Source organism: Ptychodera flava, chromosome 19, assembly GCF_041260155.1.
Source record: "Ptychodera flava strain L36383 chromosome 19, AS_Pfla_20210202, whole genome shotgun sequence".
Taxonomy (NCBI): Eukaryota; Metazoa; Hemichordata; class Enteropneusta; family Ptychoderidae; genus Ptychodera; species Ptychodera flava.
The window spans coordinates 31196000-31217055 of record NC_091946.1 but is presented as its reverse complement, the minus strand read 5'-3'; the positions used below and the strand labels follow the sequence as shown (position 1 = coordinate 31217055).

Genomic DNA, 21056 nt, shown 5'->3' with positions numbered 1-21056 from the left:
TTTGTTGGTCAGTTTTCCTTTAGAAGTTCAAGGGCACTGATGAGAACTGTATGGCTTGTCTGTCATTCATTGATGAACCCCTGCAAGAATTGATAAATCATTTTATTAGAGTCACAGAATTAAGTTCTACCGATCAGTGAGCTAAGGTTTCACCTCACACTATAATAGAAAACAATACTGACACAGTTTCATTGAATAGAATTGTCACTGTCTAACTGAATCACATTGTGTTAATGAATTGTGATGTGACTGCTACAGAATAATGCTGTCACAATCATTGAATGACACTGCTACGGTCATTGAATAAGGCTGTCACGGTCACCCAATGAAGATTTCATATGGTGAGTAAGCAATTTATCACAGACTAATCAAATGATTTTGTCACAACCAAGTTATGCTATGGACTTTTAAGTGTCATAGTCATTTAATCAAGGTGTTTGAGACACTGTGTCAAGTTGTCACAGCCCTAATTAATCACTATGTCACTGAATTGAGCAGCCTGTAACTGAATTGAGCTTCCACATCCACGGAATAAATGTCTGGAACCAACATTTCATTCAGTTAACATACAAGCTTTAACAAAGCTATTGAATCATATTTTCAAATCTCAATGGTCACTTAGCAGTGTTGTCACACTGTCATTGAATCAAACTGTCACAGTGATGAACACTTACAGATCTGTTTGTTACCACCATTGATGAAGTTTGTCTAATAATTGTTGAATCTAAAGCCTTGTTCACATTGGCAACCCAACTGAAATTTGGGCCGACGCAAAATAATCCTCCTTTTGGGAACAGATTTGGTCCGTGTCTGCACTTACCGGTATGTGAGTTTTGCGCCGACGTAAATTTGCCGTCCTTTGTGACCTCTGACCTGTCAAGGTTCAAGATGGTGGATTTGAATACTGGCGCGCTGTTTCTACTGTTCACGATTTTTCCGGCGGTTTTTACGCACAAGAAGGGCAAATATGACTACCACTCATCATTTAACGTCTCCTCCGTGCTCCAGTTAGTCCCACGAACCGCCATACTCTACGCGCCAATGAACATGTGAGGACGTCAACTGGGACCAGGGCCAACGTAACGTGTCCACACAGGCGGTTTGCGTCGGCCCTGCGTCAGCCCTGAACTCCCCTTCTCACCGGGACCAAACTGTGTCGGCCCAAGGCCGACGCAGCATGTCCTCATTGGTTATTTTACGTCGGCCCCGGCCCAGCACCGGTGCTGCACCGATGCAAAGTGGTCAATCTGAACAAGGCATAAATGACTGAATGTTCCACGAATGATCACAGAGCTATTCAATGACAAATTTTGTTACATGAAAGTTACATTAATCATCGGATGACTCATTTGTTAAATGACAATTAAAGTAATCATTCAACGACTGATTTTGTAAAAGGAAAGTTTGAAGATTTGTTAACTGACATTTCAAGTAATCATTCAATGACAGATTTTGTTAAATGACAGATACAGTAATCATCCAATGACTGATTTGTTAAATGACAGTTGAAGTAATCATTCAATGACTGATTTTGTTAACTGAAAATTTGAATATCTTTCAATGGCTGATTTTCTCAAATGAAAGTTATAGTATCATTCTATGAATGACTTGTTGAATTAAAGTTGAGGCGAAAAAATATGACAGTACAATTAAATTGGCTATCAGAGTATGATTCAGTGACCTTGTTATGCATGGCTTAATTCTCATTGACTGTTTAATGGTTTGATTTAGTGGCTATGTGACATTACAGAGTTATTCTATACTCTATCCTACGCCCAGAGTAAAAATAGCTGCCAAACAACCCCTATGAACCTGGGCCAATTCAAGCCAAAAGAATGGAATGTAAAACTCCTGTTTCAAGTGTGGCCAGTGACGGGCAGGAAGAAATGGACGAAAGAAATATCCAGGCCACTTCTATCTTAATGGCTGGGCAAGAATTGCCTACACAATACTGAAATCTGAAAAGGTTGTATATAGCATCAAAACTGAAAACTTTCTCAATGCGACGATAAATAAAATAGTGTCACAACAAATCTGAATAATGTCACTATAGAAGAAAATGATATCCTCATCCTTTGGCTAATTTCATACAAGTAGAAGCCCTACGCGATGGCAAAATGTGTAGTGTGTCTGGTAAATTTTTAGCAGTCCTCTCGCTCTGAAGAAGGAGGAAGGAAAACCTTCATATTTTATTTTACTATCAAAGAATTGATGCATGGAAAGATTTTTCAAGAAACACCAAAGGTTTTAAAAATTTCACGCTTCTCTAAGAAGGTAGAGCAATGCAAACAAGCAAGTACTATTCATTAAAAGGAGAAGAAATCCTACGCTTCAAAACCTGGGATTTTGGTACATTTGTTGTGGACAAGCTAAATTTTATTTTGTAATTGAGATAAAAACATTTCAGCTTCCAACCCACCTTTATCACATTTACTGTCATCATATTTTAATGTTTTGGGTAAATTTGGAGTTATTTTGGCCACTGTAAACTTTCAGGTAAGGTTAATACATGTTCATTGATGTATCACAGGTTTGTTGTTTCATGATGTACACTCTCATTCCTGACTTTGAAGGAAGATAATGCAGAGATGCTGAAGGCTTGGCAGTCATGATTACCGAGCAATATCATTGACAATATTATATAGCAGACAGAAAATTACTTAAATGGATTTAAATTCAATAGAAAACAGTTTCCAAGGTGTTAGTTAAACAGTTACAAATGTGAAACACTTACAAAGTGCTGCACCTGAGGTTCGTTGATATTCTGTGCACAATGACTCATTATAGATGAATATGCACATTCATATATCACTCATTAATGTAGTTTCATAAACAAGTAGTAGAATGTCGTGGTCTGGGGATCGGATGAGAACAATGGGTGTATTGCGTCACGGATGTGTCCTAGAAATGGGTCGTTGATGTCATCACAGAAGGTTATATTGAATGACACTGTATGTGAAGAACCAATGATTATTTGATAAAATGGAGATTTGATCGATATCTCTAAATCTGTTGATCGGATTATTATGAGCTATAAAACAATAAATGGTTGTCTGCCTGACCAGGAGTTGTAAAATGATCGAGAGGATATTAGGATTGAAAAATAAAGTGCAAAATTCTGGGTCAAATAACCAGATGCTGTCAAACATTGTGTTGGCTTTTCTGAAATGTATTAAAACAAATTACATGGTCGATATTCATGACGCATATTCATACCTGATGATATTTGATCATCTGACACTTCAATGCAACATAATCTCAATAGGCCTTTCACTACATCCTGACATCACTTCAACAATGCCTTTGCAATACCTTGGAGACAAAGGTCTTACAGCGGAAGTGCCTTGCCTGGCTTCCTGAAAACGCCCCGGCAATACCTTGATAATGACCAGCATGCTATTCTTGTAGTAATTTGACATTATCCTGATATTAATATATGGTATGGATGATATCTTCATAATGGTAGATGTCTTTCAGCCGAAAGTACCCTGACAATGCATAGACAACACCACACCACCATGATAATGCCCTAACAGCACCATTACTATCCTGACAGCACAAGTATATGTTGATCAGACAAAAATATGATATTATTATTATTATTATAACTTTATTTCAGACTGGGAAAAACCGTCCAAAGAGAAACAAAAACAACTACAAAAACTCCAGTACACAACACAAACATCAAACTACAAAAAAACCCGACATAACAGTATAGTCATTAAGAATATACAGATTAAAATTTAAGGTACAGAAGCTGTCGCCATCGATCTTGTAATCAAAAGTAACGGACGTCAGATGTGAGTATATTCTTTAATAAAACATTTTCAGTTGTCTGGAGTCTCAAGATAAAACTATATGCCGATTTCCTTCTCAGTATAGAAAAGTTGTTGATGCCATTTTCAACAAAAGCCGATGAAATACTAGCATTTCGTGGTAAGACCAACAACCTGCGAAGCGAGTTATTATGGCAGATAATCAGTATATCAACCAGACCAAACATGATAATGCCCTGACAGCACCATATTGCCCTGACAGTACGAGTATATCAACCTGACAAAACCATGATAATGCCCTGACAGTACGAGTATATCAACCTGATAAAACCATGATAATGCCCTGACAGCACCATATTGCCCTGACAGCACCAGTATATCAACCAGACTCAACCATGATAATGCCCTGTCAGCACAGTATATCGACCAGGCAAAACCATGATATTAATGCCTTTGATGCCACCATTATCATCCTGACAGCACCATGATAACACCTTTAACACCCTAATATAATATATGATATCAGCCTTGGCATAACCACAGACAGCCCAACAACATTGATAACATACATGTACCATTATAACAATACTTTGTGAAAGCAACTAGACAATGTACTCTGAGCCAGTCTGAATACACCTGGTAATACCCTGATTACACCAAGTCAATATTGGAATATATTTGACCCCATTTGCAACATTGTATCAATAGCCAGTCTAGATAGGCATATGAACTTCTACACTTTATAATAACCAAACCTGCCCCACATGTGACAATGCTTTCCCACACTTACAATGTAACAAATATTTCAGGTATACACCTTTGACCATAGGAAAATATCTATTCTGATTACCAATGTACTTCAATAACTTTAGTGCAGCTCCAAGATTATGTGTGAAGCATAATACCTACTACAGACTGATGCAATTAAAATGTACATGCGGTATTTTTGGAATCAAATTGATTATAATTTTCATTTTCAAAGAGTGTGATATGATGACCATGATTAAATTTCCAATCCGAGGCCAATTTGACATCTGTTTGCCTCCTGATACAATGAGGATATTAAATCTGATATCAAATTCCATGCGGTGGGATTGTTTAGATCGAAACCTTCACACAACGGAAAATTAAATATCCGGCGACAAAACAATGGAAATTCTTCAGTCATAACGGTTTCAGTAAGTCACACATAACGATCGGGTGAGAAATACAATTTGCACAGTAAAAACACAGCATGGTAGAGAAATGCAATAATTGTTTTTTTCCACTTCAACAAAGTTTGATAAAGTTGATCGATAGATATCACAGAAAAAAAAAAGTCGAGGAGGACTTGGTTACTCAACGGTTTCTGAATGAAATGTTTGAATTGAAGATTATTTGTGAGTCCAACTTTGGCACAGTGACCCCCACGGTGAGATGACCATCACACACACACGCTGGTATTAATCATTTTACAGCACTGTTATATCAAATATAGAACTGGCACAAGGTAAATACACACAGAATTGAGTTACCATAAATACTTTGCCACTACTTGAAGCCAGTGAGAATGCACTTAACCGGTATGCTGACAGGTTTCTTATAAAGCTAAGACACTTATATCTTCATGGAAAAATCCCAATTTCTTGCGAATTATTTTTCAAATTTGCAAGTCAAGAACTTTGAAAACAGTAAGGGCAAAGTTACCGTAGAACTTTGGTCAATATATAAAAAGTACACAACCATTTATTTATTATCAATTCCAGTATTTTAATGGTAATGCCACGATTTGCCATTATGACAAAAAAGTTATGTGACTTAACATTTCGGTGAATTTATGACACAAAAGTTGATCACTATCTAACTTTCTGATAGCAAGAGGTCAACAAACCTTTGGGAGATAGTGAAAGCATAGAAAGCGACATGAATGCAACTACACTGGGACTTGAACTTTGCATCACTGTCACGACAGACAGACGTAACTTCCAAATTCACAGTGAGTTATAACAGCTGGGTCAGAAAAAAAAGGAAAGCTTACCCATTGTAAAAATGCTCCTTCTAAACACTGGTTGTTATTTTCCAGATCTGTTATTCCTTTCATCTTTGCGATTGACAAAATTGTGATCCTGTCCGGCCCGGAATATATATAACTTGCCAACGTAGCTTTACATTACCCAGGGACTGAACAAGAGGCCTTCACGACGGTATGAAACCAGCAGCACTCAGACACCACATCATCCTATCCTCAGTTTGTATGCATTCACAATGATTTGTTATGCGTATGTGTCTCCACTGACGATACCATTTCATACTCTAAACCATCGATGATTATTCTAAGCATACCAATAAAAGACCCCCTAGCTCGCCCACATTTATTCCACTGTCTCCATCTGCGTGTACCGGTACTGGTACTGTCCATGCATGCAAGATCAGCAGAAATTGCTACCCAACATCGCTCGGGGTTACACTCAGAAATTTTACAGCTTATACCCCACTGAATACAACTATTTTAAATGGTCAGATTTTTCTCTCATGAGTGGTACACCTGCAAAGTGTATGCCATGTGTAGCTACAGGGTATTTTATCAACGGCCTACACAGTCTGCCTTGATTGCAATATTTGCCCGACTATTACTTCACACGCACACGCTGTGTCTACATATCTATCTCTGATGTAATCTAACACCAACTTGTAATTTCTTCCACCTTGCCACACATGATATAGGTCTTTATTTCTATGTTTCTCATTTTTTGAGAATGTCTTGTCATCAATGTGATAACAATTTCCACACTGAAAACATAAATTGCCAAAAGTCTCCTGTAGCCTGTACATTCATAATTTTAACCTTCATATAAATAGCTCTGAGCGACACTACTGTTCATTAAAGACAGGTGAAATTCTAAAGAAATGGTGAGTGTTCAATGCTAGGCAACTTGTTCTAATGCTCATACTGATAATATTATGTTTTGAAATGATATTTTGGAAAACATATACTGGGTAAATATTAAAACTTCAGACACAATTTTCACTTTTTAACATCTTTCATAAAACACTGCCTAGGTCTTTCATTAGCAGTAGCCAATCCTCCAACCACACATGAATTTTCAGAGATATTCTGACTTCATTACAAGTGCCTTATAACTCTACAAAGAAATAAATTGAATGCTAGGTAGAATCAGAAACACACAACATACATTGATTGCCTACAGCTTCTACCTCTGTAATGACATCATAGATTTCAATCTCTCACAGACTACCTCTATTATTTATAATAGAAAGGCAGGCATACATTTTTCAGATATTAACAAGTATGCTTAAAAAAATTGGTGTACCCTGGATGCAAGGCTTATTTTTAGGTGGTTGGTAAATGGTTAAATTCTGAAAATTGTGGTAACACAACAGGGAGTTTGGAATCGTTCAATGAAACTCACTCGACAGCCTACATGATATTTTGCAACTAACCTTGGAATGGATAAAGAGTTCATGAAAGTAGCATATGCGCTGATAGAATCAGAGATACGACTCATTTCTGGCAGTATCATACTTATGTCAAGCAAACATAATGAATACACACTAGAGAATTGAATAAAGATGTATGCTGTGTGGGTTGGCTGTGCAGGAGACTGACAGTCATTGATGCTACCCAGTTAAATGTTGTTTCACACCAGATGTATTCAATATTGTTCAGCTTTTTGAAAACAGTCAAAACAGTTAACAATGTAGAATGTCTGCATGAAAGGAAAATATGCACACCAGTGAATTTGGTAACAAGAAAGTCTTATAGGAAAATATTACAAGATCAGAATCATAAAATCCAACTGTGTATGAAAATATCTGAATTATTCATTATATATATTTTGGATTTGTATCAAATTATCTGATTCACACATTTGTGGATAATCACAGTTCAGATTTACTGTTGCAAACTGAAGCAAAGTTAGTTACACTGTTGCAAATTATAGCTGCTGTGTTACAAATTATGGCTTCTTTGTTGCAAATAATGTATACACTGTAGCCAGTTAAAAACCTGCTTTGGATACATTGTTATAAATTGCAACACAGTTGTATATACATCCTTACAAGTTGAAACATCCTCCTATACAGTTGAAAACTGATATAGTAAGACATTGCAAACACTAAGAATGTAGGAGTGCCTGAATTAGGTCAGGTTCACATTGCTGTAAGCTTGGGAGGTGACCTCGTGTAACCTTTCTTGATCCCATGTCACACATGAACAAAGGGTATTGCTTCTTCACATTCCAATGGAAACCTTGAAAGTCTGAACCATGTCATTTCGCACATATCCTACTCAGTTGAAAACTGGAGACTGAAGTACCTCTCTAAGCTTTATGTCTGTAGCTGTTCCAGGATTTTGGGCAAAAGTAAATACATTCACACCGAAATATGGGGAACTGGAAGTGTATAAAATTGACATTAAATCTTTGACGATGGTACATTGGGATGGTACAATCTGGGCAGAGAATTAAAGCTCTAAGGTGCCATTATGTATATTGCACTGTACAAGTTTTATAATACCTCATCCATTCCTTGATGAAGGATGTTGAAAACTTATGCCTCTGTACTATACTCAAAGAATGCTAATTCAAGGCAACAAAATTTTGAAAAGATCCTATTGTTCTTGCACAATGCCACAATATGACTTATGTAATAATGAGAACCTTCCAAAAATACACTTGCACGCTGGGTGTCAAAGAGTTATGCTCTACCAGCACCAGTCATATCCGCCTTTGCTTCCTGTTCAGGAAGGCTATCTTTAAAAATTTTTAAATCTGACTGGTACAAGCGAATTATCCTCTTTCAGATATCAACTCAATGAGCCAGTCAAGCAAATTTGTTTCGCAAAGTTACCATGTTTCATTTTTAAATACAAATAATTGATTATATTAATGTTCAACAAGGGCAAGTTTGATATTCACACATCTGAAAGAACAGAATTTTGTATGAGAGGTGTATGTCAATATATAAAACAGAAACCTTGCTTTGGGTAAAGTACTGACAGTCATGCCCCTGTTTTGATTATTCAACCAGGGACACTAAATAAGCCTTATAAAAACGGTCGCTCTTTCAAAAATTATATATAATTGTTTTATATATTTTATATTTTTCATCATTGAAGAGTAATTTGGACTTTGAGAATATGTATTTAAATCAGCTAAAATTTATTCAGAGTTCGCTGCAGCAGTACTTCACCAAATCAACAAAAGTTATTTTTTTCTATTTCCCACATCGTAGAAGTCACACAGCAATACCATTACAAATCGAACTCAACAAAATTTCACATGACTTTCAGCCTCATTGTCCGAGAAGCAAAATACTTGACACTGATACCTTGGGAAACCACAATTTGCATACAGCTCATTGTTATCAGTGGCGTGGTTGTGCATTGTGGCCTTGTAGTTGGAAAACAGATTACGCTGATATTGGAGTTGAATGGGATAGAACGCATACTACTTTATAGACATAAATGCACATTTAAATTTGCCTATTAAATGTTTAATGGCACAACACTTCCATTCTTCATAGAGTTCTTTGTGGTTAACTTTATCATGTTTTTATCACGCGATGACACCACAACATCTGTCACGGCTAAAATGAAGCAATACCTACTTTGAATACAATGGAGAAAGTGGACAATGGGCGACATTCATTTATTTCAGAAGGTCAAACTTATTCCAAAATTTAAAAAAATTCTTATCCATATTGAATAATTCATGCAGTGGAAATTTTTAAATACAGCATACACAGACAACATTATTCCAAAACATAGAAATAAAGCCTTCCAAATGCCTTATTCGACAATTATTGATATATACAAATGCCACAGATAACCATGGCTTTGGTAAAGTGTTTGTCATCAAACATTTTATTTCTAAAATTGACCTCAACACACCAGATATCATATGATCTGATTATAGTTAAAGCCTTCCTAGCTACCCATTACAGCCTTCAAGTCCAACACACTATTGAAAACCTTTGGCGATCGAGATAAATTGCATAATAGGATGATTAAAGGGGAAATTTACCCAGACTTTCTTAGGTAATCAGGTCGTTATTTAGTGAAAAATAAACAAAATAGCGTTGGTTTCATTCACTTTCACTTGCGCGTATTAGCGCAGTGGCCACAAGCTGAACGCACGGAAACCGGAAGTGACGTATCAAACTTACTAGTCACAGCGGGTTCAAAGCGAGGTCACTTATGACCAAGCTCTTCTACGCCAAGTAGAGTACGCGTACGCGGTACGCAAACCTCAGCGCTCGACTAAAAAGCATAATGGCGAAGATAATCGGTAATAACTTCAAACCTGAACGAGCAATCGATGATCCAAGACTGACATCGTCAGAAAGTTACAGCGACTCGAGTTCGGAAAGTGACTATTCTAGCTCTGATGACGAAGTTCAAATTACTCTCGGCGATCAATCATGCCTGTCATTGTCAACCCAATCGCTGTGAAATCATGCCGACACCGAAGTAATGCCAATGCTCTAAAGAGATCGACATTAATTCTAAAAGTGCGAGCATTTTTAATGTGTTACAGAACACCTCGATGTAGCCATGATAAGTCTAGAACCAGCGGTCCTGTCTACAGCGTTCCGTTTCTAGTGCCTGAGCGTACGCACAGTCCCATATGTACAAGCAAAGCACTTGGGCTGGATATGCCCCGGGCAGTTTTCTTAGGCTAGTAGTTCAGTAGTTGGACTTGCAACTTTCGGTAAAAGCAGTCCTTCTCAAAGTGGTATTCGCAGAAAACTTTATTTCTGCTCGACTTAAACATCGACACCGAGTGCTTGGCCCCTATATTCTGTAGCCATTCTGTACACTGTAAGTGGAAAAGCTTACAGTTGCACACGTCGACTGCTTCAATGACCAAGTTTACGACGTCACTTCCGGTATTTTGTACACCGCTGTTTGTTAGCCAGTGAGTGAAAGTGAATAAAATCGACTCGAATGCCTTTAAATGACCATATCAGTTTAATATGCAAAATTAATTTTCAGGGTAAATTTCCCCTTTAAGGGTTTGAAGGCCCAAAGCAACTGCTTAACACTTTTGCTAGGTTGAAAACTAGTTTTCCTTTTTTTAAAATTGATAAATAAAGTTACTGTTGAAGTTATAGAGTTTGGAATCTCAAAATATTTGTCAGAGAAAGCTTGCATATCAACATTGGTGGATGATTATACTCTGGTCTCTGAGTAACAAATAATGTTCTCTTGTATCATTCTCTTGAAATAAAGAAGAATTTTCAAAATCTTCAGAGAAACACTGTACTTCTTATGGTAGTGAGAATATGTCTAGACTACATACTAGTACAAAAGAAGCTGTTGGGTGTTGCCAAGGCATTGGACCTGTTGACTGTTGCCATGGCACTGTCATGGCGATGGGCCTGTGTGTGATTGGACAATCAATCCTCAAAGTATCAATTTCCTAAACACCAAGGGCTTGTACTTTATCAACTTTGCAATGCTGGATCAAATTTCCTGTAACTTGACTTGGCTGACAGATTAGAGAAGTGCCCAGGAATCCTGAGTGAACATTAAGATATCAAAGTTGAAGTAAAAATCTGTCAATATAGATGAAAGACACGACTCAGTTTCAAACTCTATTGTGGCAAATCAACATCTACAATTCAGACGACCGTTACTGACCACTTTCAAAGTTTCACTGTGCACATTGTAATGCATTGAAACTTCCTCATATTGTTCTGTTGTTGTTCTTATTAAATAAATCAACTTCAATGTGATTGCAGTGGACTATGAATTGTGCATCTAATTACCAAGCTTATAGATACCTAATACTCATTATCCTTCCCTAACCCCCCACCCCCACCCCTACACTCCATTGTCTGTAGCCCAATGAATATCCAAGTTGGCAACAAGCTTTTGATGCTCCATTAAGTCATACAGCTCAGTTGCTATTTGCATAATTTTTATGTTTTGTTTCGTTTTGTTTTCTCAAAATTTCATGCAGGATGGTTTCATGTCCTGTTTATATAACATTACATGTTACTCACATGCTGCTGGTTCAATCCTCACATGATTCTCACACCTTTACATTTTATCAAACAACTGCTTCTGACGTTATTGTAAAATTGCAACATACACTGTACACTGTGATGTTGACACTTCTTGTATAAAAATTTAGACTTTTTTTGAGTTCTCAGTCAACATGGACTATTATAGTTGGGTAAAAAGTAAGAATCTGTCATCTGTTTACAAAATACAACCGCTTTGCTATTGAGGTACACAACACCTCCTATAATCCCTGCTTTCTGTTCAGTAAAACCCGACACACTGATCGATTCTGGGGAAATTGCAAACAGGGTCAAAGGTCACTTTTCCTGTCATGACATACAGAGATTATTGGAAAGCAATTTCCGATGAAGTGGCCCAACGAGAAACACTTAATACATCACCGCGATGTCTGTAATTACTGTCAATTACTATTCAATATCAGAATGAACAGAAAAACTAATGATGTCGCTTAATAAGACATCAAATCTCCGACAGGGTAATGGATTTGGAACGAAAAAAGGGCTAACTTAACTGATTGATTGCAATGTCTGTACATGTACCTGTGTGACTCATTGTCAAGTGCTTTCACCAGTAATGAAACATCCCTAGCCATATGCACATAAAAACGCAGAAGGTTAAACTTTTCTTCTTGTTTTTTTCAGTAATGCAAAACAAGTCAGTCTTACTGAATAATTGCTCATTGCGGAGGGTGACTGAAAACATATGCAGACCTCTGATTTTTTTAACAATTCATCTTCATTCAAAACTTTCTGTAAAATAATCTCTTAATCTAATGGCTTTCATGTGTCAGGCAACTGAAACGGTTGCTTTGGATAAAGTTTTCTTACTAAATATGCAAAAATTTCAAAAATGGGTGCCCTGGGTTGAAAACAGAAGGCAGCCATTAATGCAGCCACTGGAATAAGACACCGATGAGATTACGAATGACCAGTTGATATACCTCTTTTGTTGAAATTTTTGTTATTAATACCGATAAATCACAACTCTACTGTAAACGCTATGTTTTAATGTAAAACACTTGAAATGCCATGGCCCTCCTTTTGATGGAGTCAACATATACTTTTGAATACCTCTTGTAAACCATCCTCTGTAAACAGAATTTAAAACTCCTTGAATTGGGAGCGCCCGACTTTCTCAACAGCAAATGCCATGGTGAAATACATGATCATAACTCACAGTATGGGGTCAGAATTCATGCCAGGGTAATTCATTTAAGTCAAGTCAGTTAATTTCACTATCATTTTTCATATCACAATTTATGGGGTTTTTTTTACCTTTTCATCATGACTGAGATAGATTATCACGGATGCTAGAAATCAACTTGACCCTTTCACCAACATGGTTTGGCCCAGAACTCATTGTCATCAATAGTGAATGTGGACTTGTCTACAGGGAATTGGGGGTGAACAGGTTAAGATCCTGATGCTGGGAGTAATGATGACAAAAAACTAACTGTTCGATACACATACCATATCGATAGTAAAAATATATGTTCACCTGGCTACATGCGGTTGAGACACTCCTGGGCAACAAGATTGTCATGAATCACTAACTTGATTCATACAATGCCACCTGCTAACTAAGTGATAATTTTTCACAATTGAAAGTTTTGAAAAACTCTGAGAACTCGCCTACTTTTAATTCTGTGAAAAGTCTCACAGATATCCCAGATATGCAAAAGTTTGCACAATTTTATCATCTACTAAAATGACTACAAATCAACACACAATTGTGAGAGCACTTGGACTTTTACTGGTGACAGGACGACAGGAGCCCCTTGATTCATGTCTCTGACTGAAAAACTAGCTCCTCTAAAATATGGTATTTCAACATGGAATTACATGACTCATAAATCAACGCCGATTCTTGACACAAAGGCTAGGAATACACACTTGTTGAAATTAATCACAGCTGGAGTTCCGGGGTTCAAACCCGAAAAAATTTCTGCAACTGAATTTTCCGGACGACTGTCAGCAACATACTAATGAAAACAAACCACAAAATTTTACGCGAATTACCGTGTCTTACATTACAGTTTACAGAAAGTCACAAACACTTACAGGCTCATTGTACCTACCACAGATTTTCCATCAAGCATAATATTTGCTGTGATACAGGATGTGATAAATGGATATGCACTTGTGCAAAAATGCTGTGTGTGAAAAAATGAATTTTAGAATGTCCCCAAAAGCATATCTGGAAAAACCAAATGACCTTTCACCTCTTCCTCTAAAACCGTCTGACCTCGGTCATTTTCATCTTTCATACTGATACTGGGAAAAAGTTATCAGTTTCTGATGTTCAAAATATCAGATAACGTTTAGAAAGTGGTGATTAAAGCTCTAACCAGAAAGTTCACTGAGAATATAATGATTATGGCGTAGCTCTAACTTGAAACTTGTACATGGGGACAACTTTACAAATGGCTTTCACAAAGGAAGTGAAATATATACATTTAGAATTACACAGAACTTCTGGTATAAAGCTTTTCGGGGGAAATTACATGACAAGTGGGTATTTAGCAGTGCATTTGGCCTCAAGGGTATATCCAAAGGTTTCACACCTCACATTATTCATTGTAGAGTTGAATCATAGACTGTAGAAGCAAGACGAACTTCTACTGTCTAGGGTTATTAAATTGATGATGTTATAATGAGAGAGCTAAACGGGAATGATATTGAAGATTAATGAGGGGAGTCAAACACAAATAATGACATAAAAAACTCACAGAGTATGCTTGACAAGACAATTCTGGTTGTGTGTACCATCACATACCGATGTAAAGACAGTGAGAAGTCTAGTCAGTGTGGAATAACAGATACTTCAACAATGTATGGAATGTATTCCAAGGAGATGTGAAATGTTAGCAGTGAAGGCCAGTAAACAGTGATTGTATGGACTCGTCTCAACCCCCTCTGAGACAAACAACAGCTGTAAGCTTGCTTCTTCATGATTATGTTTGGCATTTTAAATATCAGGGCAGGTTCTGTGACCCCATGGTTCAAAAGTTGACATTTGACTGATGCTGGGTTAAAGGTCAAGGGTGATATGGATGCTTGGCAGGGTTGTAGGTGAAACCCTGGAGGTAAACATTAGAAGTCACCTTTGGAGTGACACTGGGTCACAGGTCATGCATGGCATTGATGCTTGCAGGTAACAGGTGAAGGCTACAAAGTAACAACTATCCCCCCCCCCCCCCAGTGACTGTTACAAAGTAACAAACGGGTAACATGGTTGTTACAATGTTACCAACATGGTTTGTAACATTGTAACAACCAGTGTATCAAATATGCATAAACTATATGCATGGTATGCTTTGATTATAATGTGCTATAGAAATTGTTCTAGGAAACAACACATTGCCAATGCCATGATATACAATAAAAGCATGATGGGATAATAGACATGCAGGTGACCTATCTGATTGCATAATAGTACACAACACTTCACAGCATTTCTAGATATGATACATACTTATAATTCTAGATACAAACTTGAAAACTCTCAGCATTGAGATAACAACTTGGCACATCCTCTTTACAATCAAATAGTCGAACCTATTTCATTAGCAAATACTAATTTCATTGATATCAGAATTTCAGGTTTAATCTTCACAAAGTTTGATGTCTACATTTTTAATTAATGGATTTAAGCTTGGAGTAAGGAGGCTTGTCTATCATTGGATACCTGTGACCTTTAACCTTTGGTGATAAAGTTACAGATCATGGAGACTATCCCTACATTTATATGAAACTCTTGTGGTTGAGTATTCAAAATCAGTCACTCACAAAAAGCTACTTGCGAATGTATTTCCCGAATGTATTTCCCGAAGTTATATTTTGGGAGTTTTGACGTCCTGAACTATCAACTCCACTGAATTTTTTGAGGTTGGGAAATGGACGCAATGAACGTTCAAAGAATCAACAGGTTGTGCACCTGGAATTTCTCAAGGTGTCATCTCCTAACTTTCCTGTTGGAATCTACACACAGTGGAAAGGTGTTGCCAGACTTTTCACCTTTGGAAACACACACATAGGGTGACCAACTGTCCAAGTCAAGAATACATGAAGTACTTTGAAAAGTGACCATAAACTTCTTGTGTATTTTACAACTAGTTTGTGAGAATGGCATTAATTGTTATGATTTTTACATGCTGTGTGTAATCAGCTGTGAGACATGATCAAAGTACGCACAATGAACATGATTCAGAAGTTAGTTTTCTTGTCATTCTTCTTGAGAGAGTCACTATATCATGATTATACTGGCCATACTTTGGGTAGCAATGCACTCAGGTAAAAGATTTTCTTTTTAAAGTCGGTTGTTTCACTTGTAACAAAGTAATATTCTCTTTGATAAAATTCACTGATAAAATATCTGTTTATAATGATGGAACAAATTAACAGTTTTTGTTATAAAATTCAAAAAAAAAGTTGACAATAATACTGCAATCTCTGTACTATAATTTTGTAGAGGCAAATACGATAATATATTCCTCAGAAAGTAGACATGATTGTCAATGTGATTTTCTCAATCTCTGTCAGGGTTACTCTGGGAAATGTGGGCAGGAACTTAACAGAGATCTTCCTTTGGATGAAGTAGCAGCAATGCAAGGCTGAAGGAAAGGGGAAATAGCTTTTGTCGCCTGTGGACAACATGACAAGTCCATTAGGTTCGGAGCGCTGCATGTACTGATGATACTGCACAATATAATAACATAAATAGTCTGAAACAGCCACAATAACTGCAATTACGGTAAAGAAAGTTACTCACGTCTAGTAGAGCGTGAAGCTGCGTATCTTCAAATATGCTGTGAAGAAAATCCACGTCTTTCTCTGTACCATCTGATAAGCACTGGATTTCCTCTAGGCTATCTAGGACTTGGGAAACTGCACCTGTGGAGAACAGCAAATAAATGACTCTCCGTTACTGGCTCCGAGTATTTTATCAGTCACTCAGAGCGGGTCAAATTGGCTTAATTGGACTTGTCCATCAAAGTTCCATTTCAATACTGACTTTCCATGCTTTATAGGAAAACCAGCAACATTCATGCCTCTTCTTTATAGAGTGACTGTGGATTGCATCCTTATTTTCAGATTCACACTTTTGATGAAATGCAAACTGTGAATTTGCAAATCGATCTGAGACTGACAGAAATTTACCCTGAATTCAATAATTTCAGCAAAGAATGTCATAGTGACATTGTGCCGAGGTCAGAGTCACAGGCTGGTGGAACTTTCTTATCGCCAATATAGCTGACAAGACCCTACAAGACTAGGTGTTTCTTATCGCAAATACAGCTGACAAGACGACAAGACGAGATGTTTCTCCCACAACGTAACTCGGTTATTGAACCATTCTTTTTGTCAGGGTGGGATTTTAGCCGAGCGATTTTGACTGCAATGTCTTCACTAGGTCAATGGTACCGTACATTGAGGGTTTGGATCTGATTGAGAATTTACCCAATTTTCATCTCTACAAACATTTTAATAAGTTCATGTCTGAATCTTTGGCAAGATCATATGAAACATTCTAAACGACATGAACACTGAGATTTGACCACTGAGGTAAAATAAAGGTACAAAAAATAATCTTTCACCTCTGAGTACCATTATGTAAATAATTCAATAATTGATACAGATTGTTCTCGGTCACACAGACTTACTAAAACATCTTGTTTTATACATATTCTACTGCTAAGATGAACAGAACCACGGTACGATGCACATAAATCAAAGAAATTGTTTTTTTATAATGTACTGAGAAAGATAAGACTTTTTTCCAAGCTGTCAATCTTGAGTGACATACAGATGTCATTCAAAGGCCATGAAAAAACTCCTGCTGATAAAAATTACATTTGTAAATAATGAAGTGATAAAGAAGCTGAAATCCTTAGACAAAACAAGAGATATGTGTTCATGTCAGATACAAAACTTGCAAAATCAGCTGCAATATGTGTAAATACCAACAGATCCTCAATCATATAAAACATCGTATCATAAGCTATGAAACATTTTCTGCAACGTCAGTAAAAATTTTGCAATGTCAGTCAAAATCTCTCTGACATGTCATACACTTACGTACACACGATTAGGCGCCACATTAACCCTCCACTGTCTGTACAGTGGCGATAAGAATGTAACAAATTGTCGTGATAGCAATCATGTATCACTGATGCTGTCAATCACACCATATTTTATAATTCTCAGAAGCAATGAGCGAAAGGTCACTTCAGGACACTGCTTGCCCAGGGTATATCAAGTAAAATAGATCTATTAAATTCTAAACATAAGAAATCCACATTGTCCACCATCTGCCAGCTACATAATACATACATCATCTTGCTTTCAAAATGTTATTTTAACCCAATATTACGCTTCCACCACCACGAAATTCAGCTTCACAACTTTCATATTGTAGTCAAAAAATTTTATATTTTAAGGTTTTGCTCGGGACTGTTTGCTTTTCATTGTGTAAGTCAACATACGATACCGGTAATTATTATGGATAGGGCACATTTTTACTTGTCATTTGAAGCCCCTCAGTTTAAACATTTCTGTTTGTAATTAATTATTGAAGTTCTGAAAAAGAATTATTTTAATGGGCAATCACAAATCAATCACTATATGCTGAATGACACACTCACACTGTAAACATAAAATACAGATCTAAACGACCAAACTACAGCGTACGTTTTTATGGTTATGCTACTATCATTGTGAAATTTATGTGACAATTCCACAACACTGCAAGGTTTCATGTGATTCTGAAATATTTATTTGCATCCTGTTGTTTCTTTCCAAGTTATGATTATTCAATCCTACAGAACATTTGAAAATTTCAGCGATTACCTTAAAGCCGATCAAACCATGAAGTAGAATAGCTTACTGCTTTCCTGAACGCATAAAATATTCACACACTTTTCCGCAAAGCAAACTTGAAATGCAATTTCTTTTATGAACTGGAGATTTCTCAGGCCAAATAATTTTATACCATCTGCTGTTCTGTCATTATTTTTAACCTTTGGCTTAAAATGTCTGGAAAAATATTTTTTCTCTTCATGCAAAAAAAATTTCTTTTCAACACAAATTTTTAGAAAGTAACTTGCATTTTCTGCTGTTTCATTTTTTGGTGATATTTCTTTTCCATGAGCAAATTATTTAGTTTTGTTTTTAAATTAGACCTTCAGAAAATTTTTTTTGGTCATCCTTCTTATTTAAAACCTTACAAAACACATTAGCATCAAGAATGAATCTTGCTGAAGTTGGTTCATGAACTTTTTAAAAAATTCTCTCACACAAGCTATACTTAGTCTATTATTTACCATTGGATTAAAGCTGCAGCCTAGGTTAATGCTGAAAAAAGCCGTTGAAATCTATACATAACATGCATTTTCCATAAAGAATTTTCAAGACACACACAGCTTCATGCTCTGTTGGGCATTAGAAAATCTGTAGCGTATGATAATTGGCATTATTGTCACTATTTGAAAATGCTTCAGTAATTTAAACTTGAAAATTCACTTAACAGTTTTGCATACTTCACTGACCTTGAATAAAATGAGGAGTGACAGTTTTAATATTTATGCATACAAGGAAGTATTGACTTGAAAAGAGGGTTTCAGCGGAATGTGTTTCCCACCTGTATCCCGTCTGGTTGAACTCATGCATTTTATTACATGGCAATTAACATTTTGTATTATTCATAAAATTGTCCCTTCTAAGTTGGTGATAGTTCACATGCTAAGATTTTGTCGAGTTGAAACATAAATGACTGGAATTGTACAAAACTGGTCAGGACCGGCTGTGTAACCAGAACCAATCAAAACAGAGGTAGGGTCGCCATACACAGGTGTGGTGAAAAATGACAAAAGGCAATTTCATCTAGGTGAAGGTTCAAAGTTGTAAAACTCTTGAACTCAGCCACTCTAGATAAATAATGTCTCATCAGAGATATGCCAGCCTTATTTGATCTCAATTGATTATGTCAACAAAACCCACCTAAAATGGGCTTCCGACACCTACAGTGGCTAGTTTCAGAGCTATCTGGTCAGGTATGATTACAACACAGCAGGTGACCCATGTACATACAGACACTGCCAAATTATGAGTCCCACATGACAGTATGTGCTACCTGACAAGCAGCACTGATTGACTGATCGACAGGAAAAAATTAATTTGAAAATTTTCATTCATAACAAATATACACAAACACTCTCCATACTTGACTCAAGAAAACCAATATAAAAAAGAATGAAAGTACAACCATCAGATCAAAAAAGATATTTCAAATTTTTTTTCTGTAAAAAGTATACAATCAGCAGCTGTGATTATTCACTTTTCCTCAAAATTTTGATAAGATGATTTTGCACACTGCTGACTTTTAAGATTATGAAACCAAATTTTTGAAGCAATTATTTCAAATCGAAAAAGAAATGTTTGGAAAATCTACAATTTAAAAGTGCTTCACATAACTGTAGATATCTCTGTAGAATTGTTGACATAGAGGGCGCTGGTCACAACTGCCATGCGAGCACAAAGCACGAGAAGTTGGAAACTATTACTTGAAGAATGATATTATCAGAAAAGTAATCGGCAAGTTTCAAAAGCACAAAATAGTTTGGACAGTGGTATGCCATCACATAGCACATTATCACTGTCAATTTGAAAAAGGTCAAAGGTCAGCAAATAAAAAAACACATCATCACAACTGTGGAAAACCTACCGACTTTATATTGTTATTTGTTTGTTGTTTAGACCAAAACTTAATTCTGTTTATTGTGTTACCGCGTTTATTTTGATTCCAGAAATTTGGCAAATATGACATACTACAGTCGATGCTTTGAACACATACTGCGCATGACATAAAAACTTTGCTCAACAGAGACTTTTCTAGAGCTTGGACACAGCTTTGAGAATCTATGTACAGGCGATGGCTGAACTTTGACCGAAATGCACATTTTTCAGGACACTCATCACTGTGCATGTACAATGATTTATTTGCGCGGACTGTGTTAACATGGACATATTTGTCACAAAGTTTCCGGCAACAGTTGCTTCATAGTTTAATTTATTCGTGTTATTTTGTCGTGATTCTGGGGTTAAATTCTCATTACTACCAGATTTTCCCATCATGCTTTTTAAAACCTACAATGGCAACGCACATGAATGCGACGTGCTGCTCTGTACTGTGAGTTTAAACGTAATAAACCAATGTTTTTGGTTGATCGAGAACTGTGAGTTTCTTCAGTGTCA

At 36.6% G+C, this 21056-nt stretch overlaps 1 protein-coding gene across 4 annotated transcripts in view; it reads right to left on the bottom strand.

Annotated features, from left to right (window-relative positions):
- LOC139119261 (peripheral plasma membrane protein CASK-like) overlaps nucleotides 1-21056 on the bottom strand; it is a 144924-nt gene that overhangs the window by 32944 nt on the left and 90924 nt on the right. For all 4 annotated transcript variants that reach the window (XM_070682968.1, XM_070682970.1, XM_070682966.1 and 1 more), the window contains one exon: nucleotides 16576-16697. In XM_070682968.1, the coding sequence (XP_070539069.1) occupies nucleotides 16576-16697 (122 nt within the window). The remainder of the gene's footprint in view (nucleotides 1-16575; nucleotides 16698-21056) is intronic.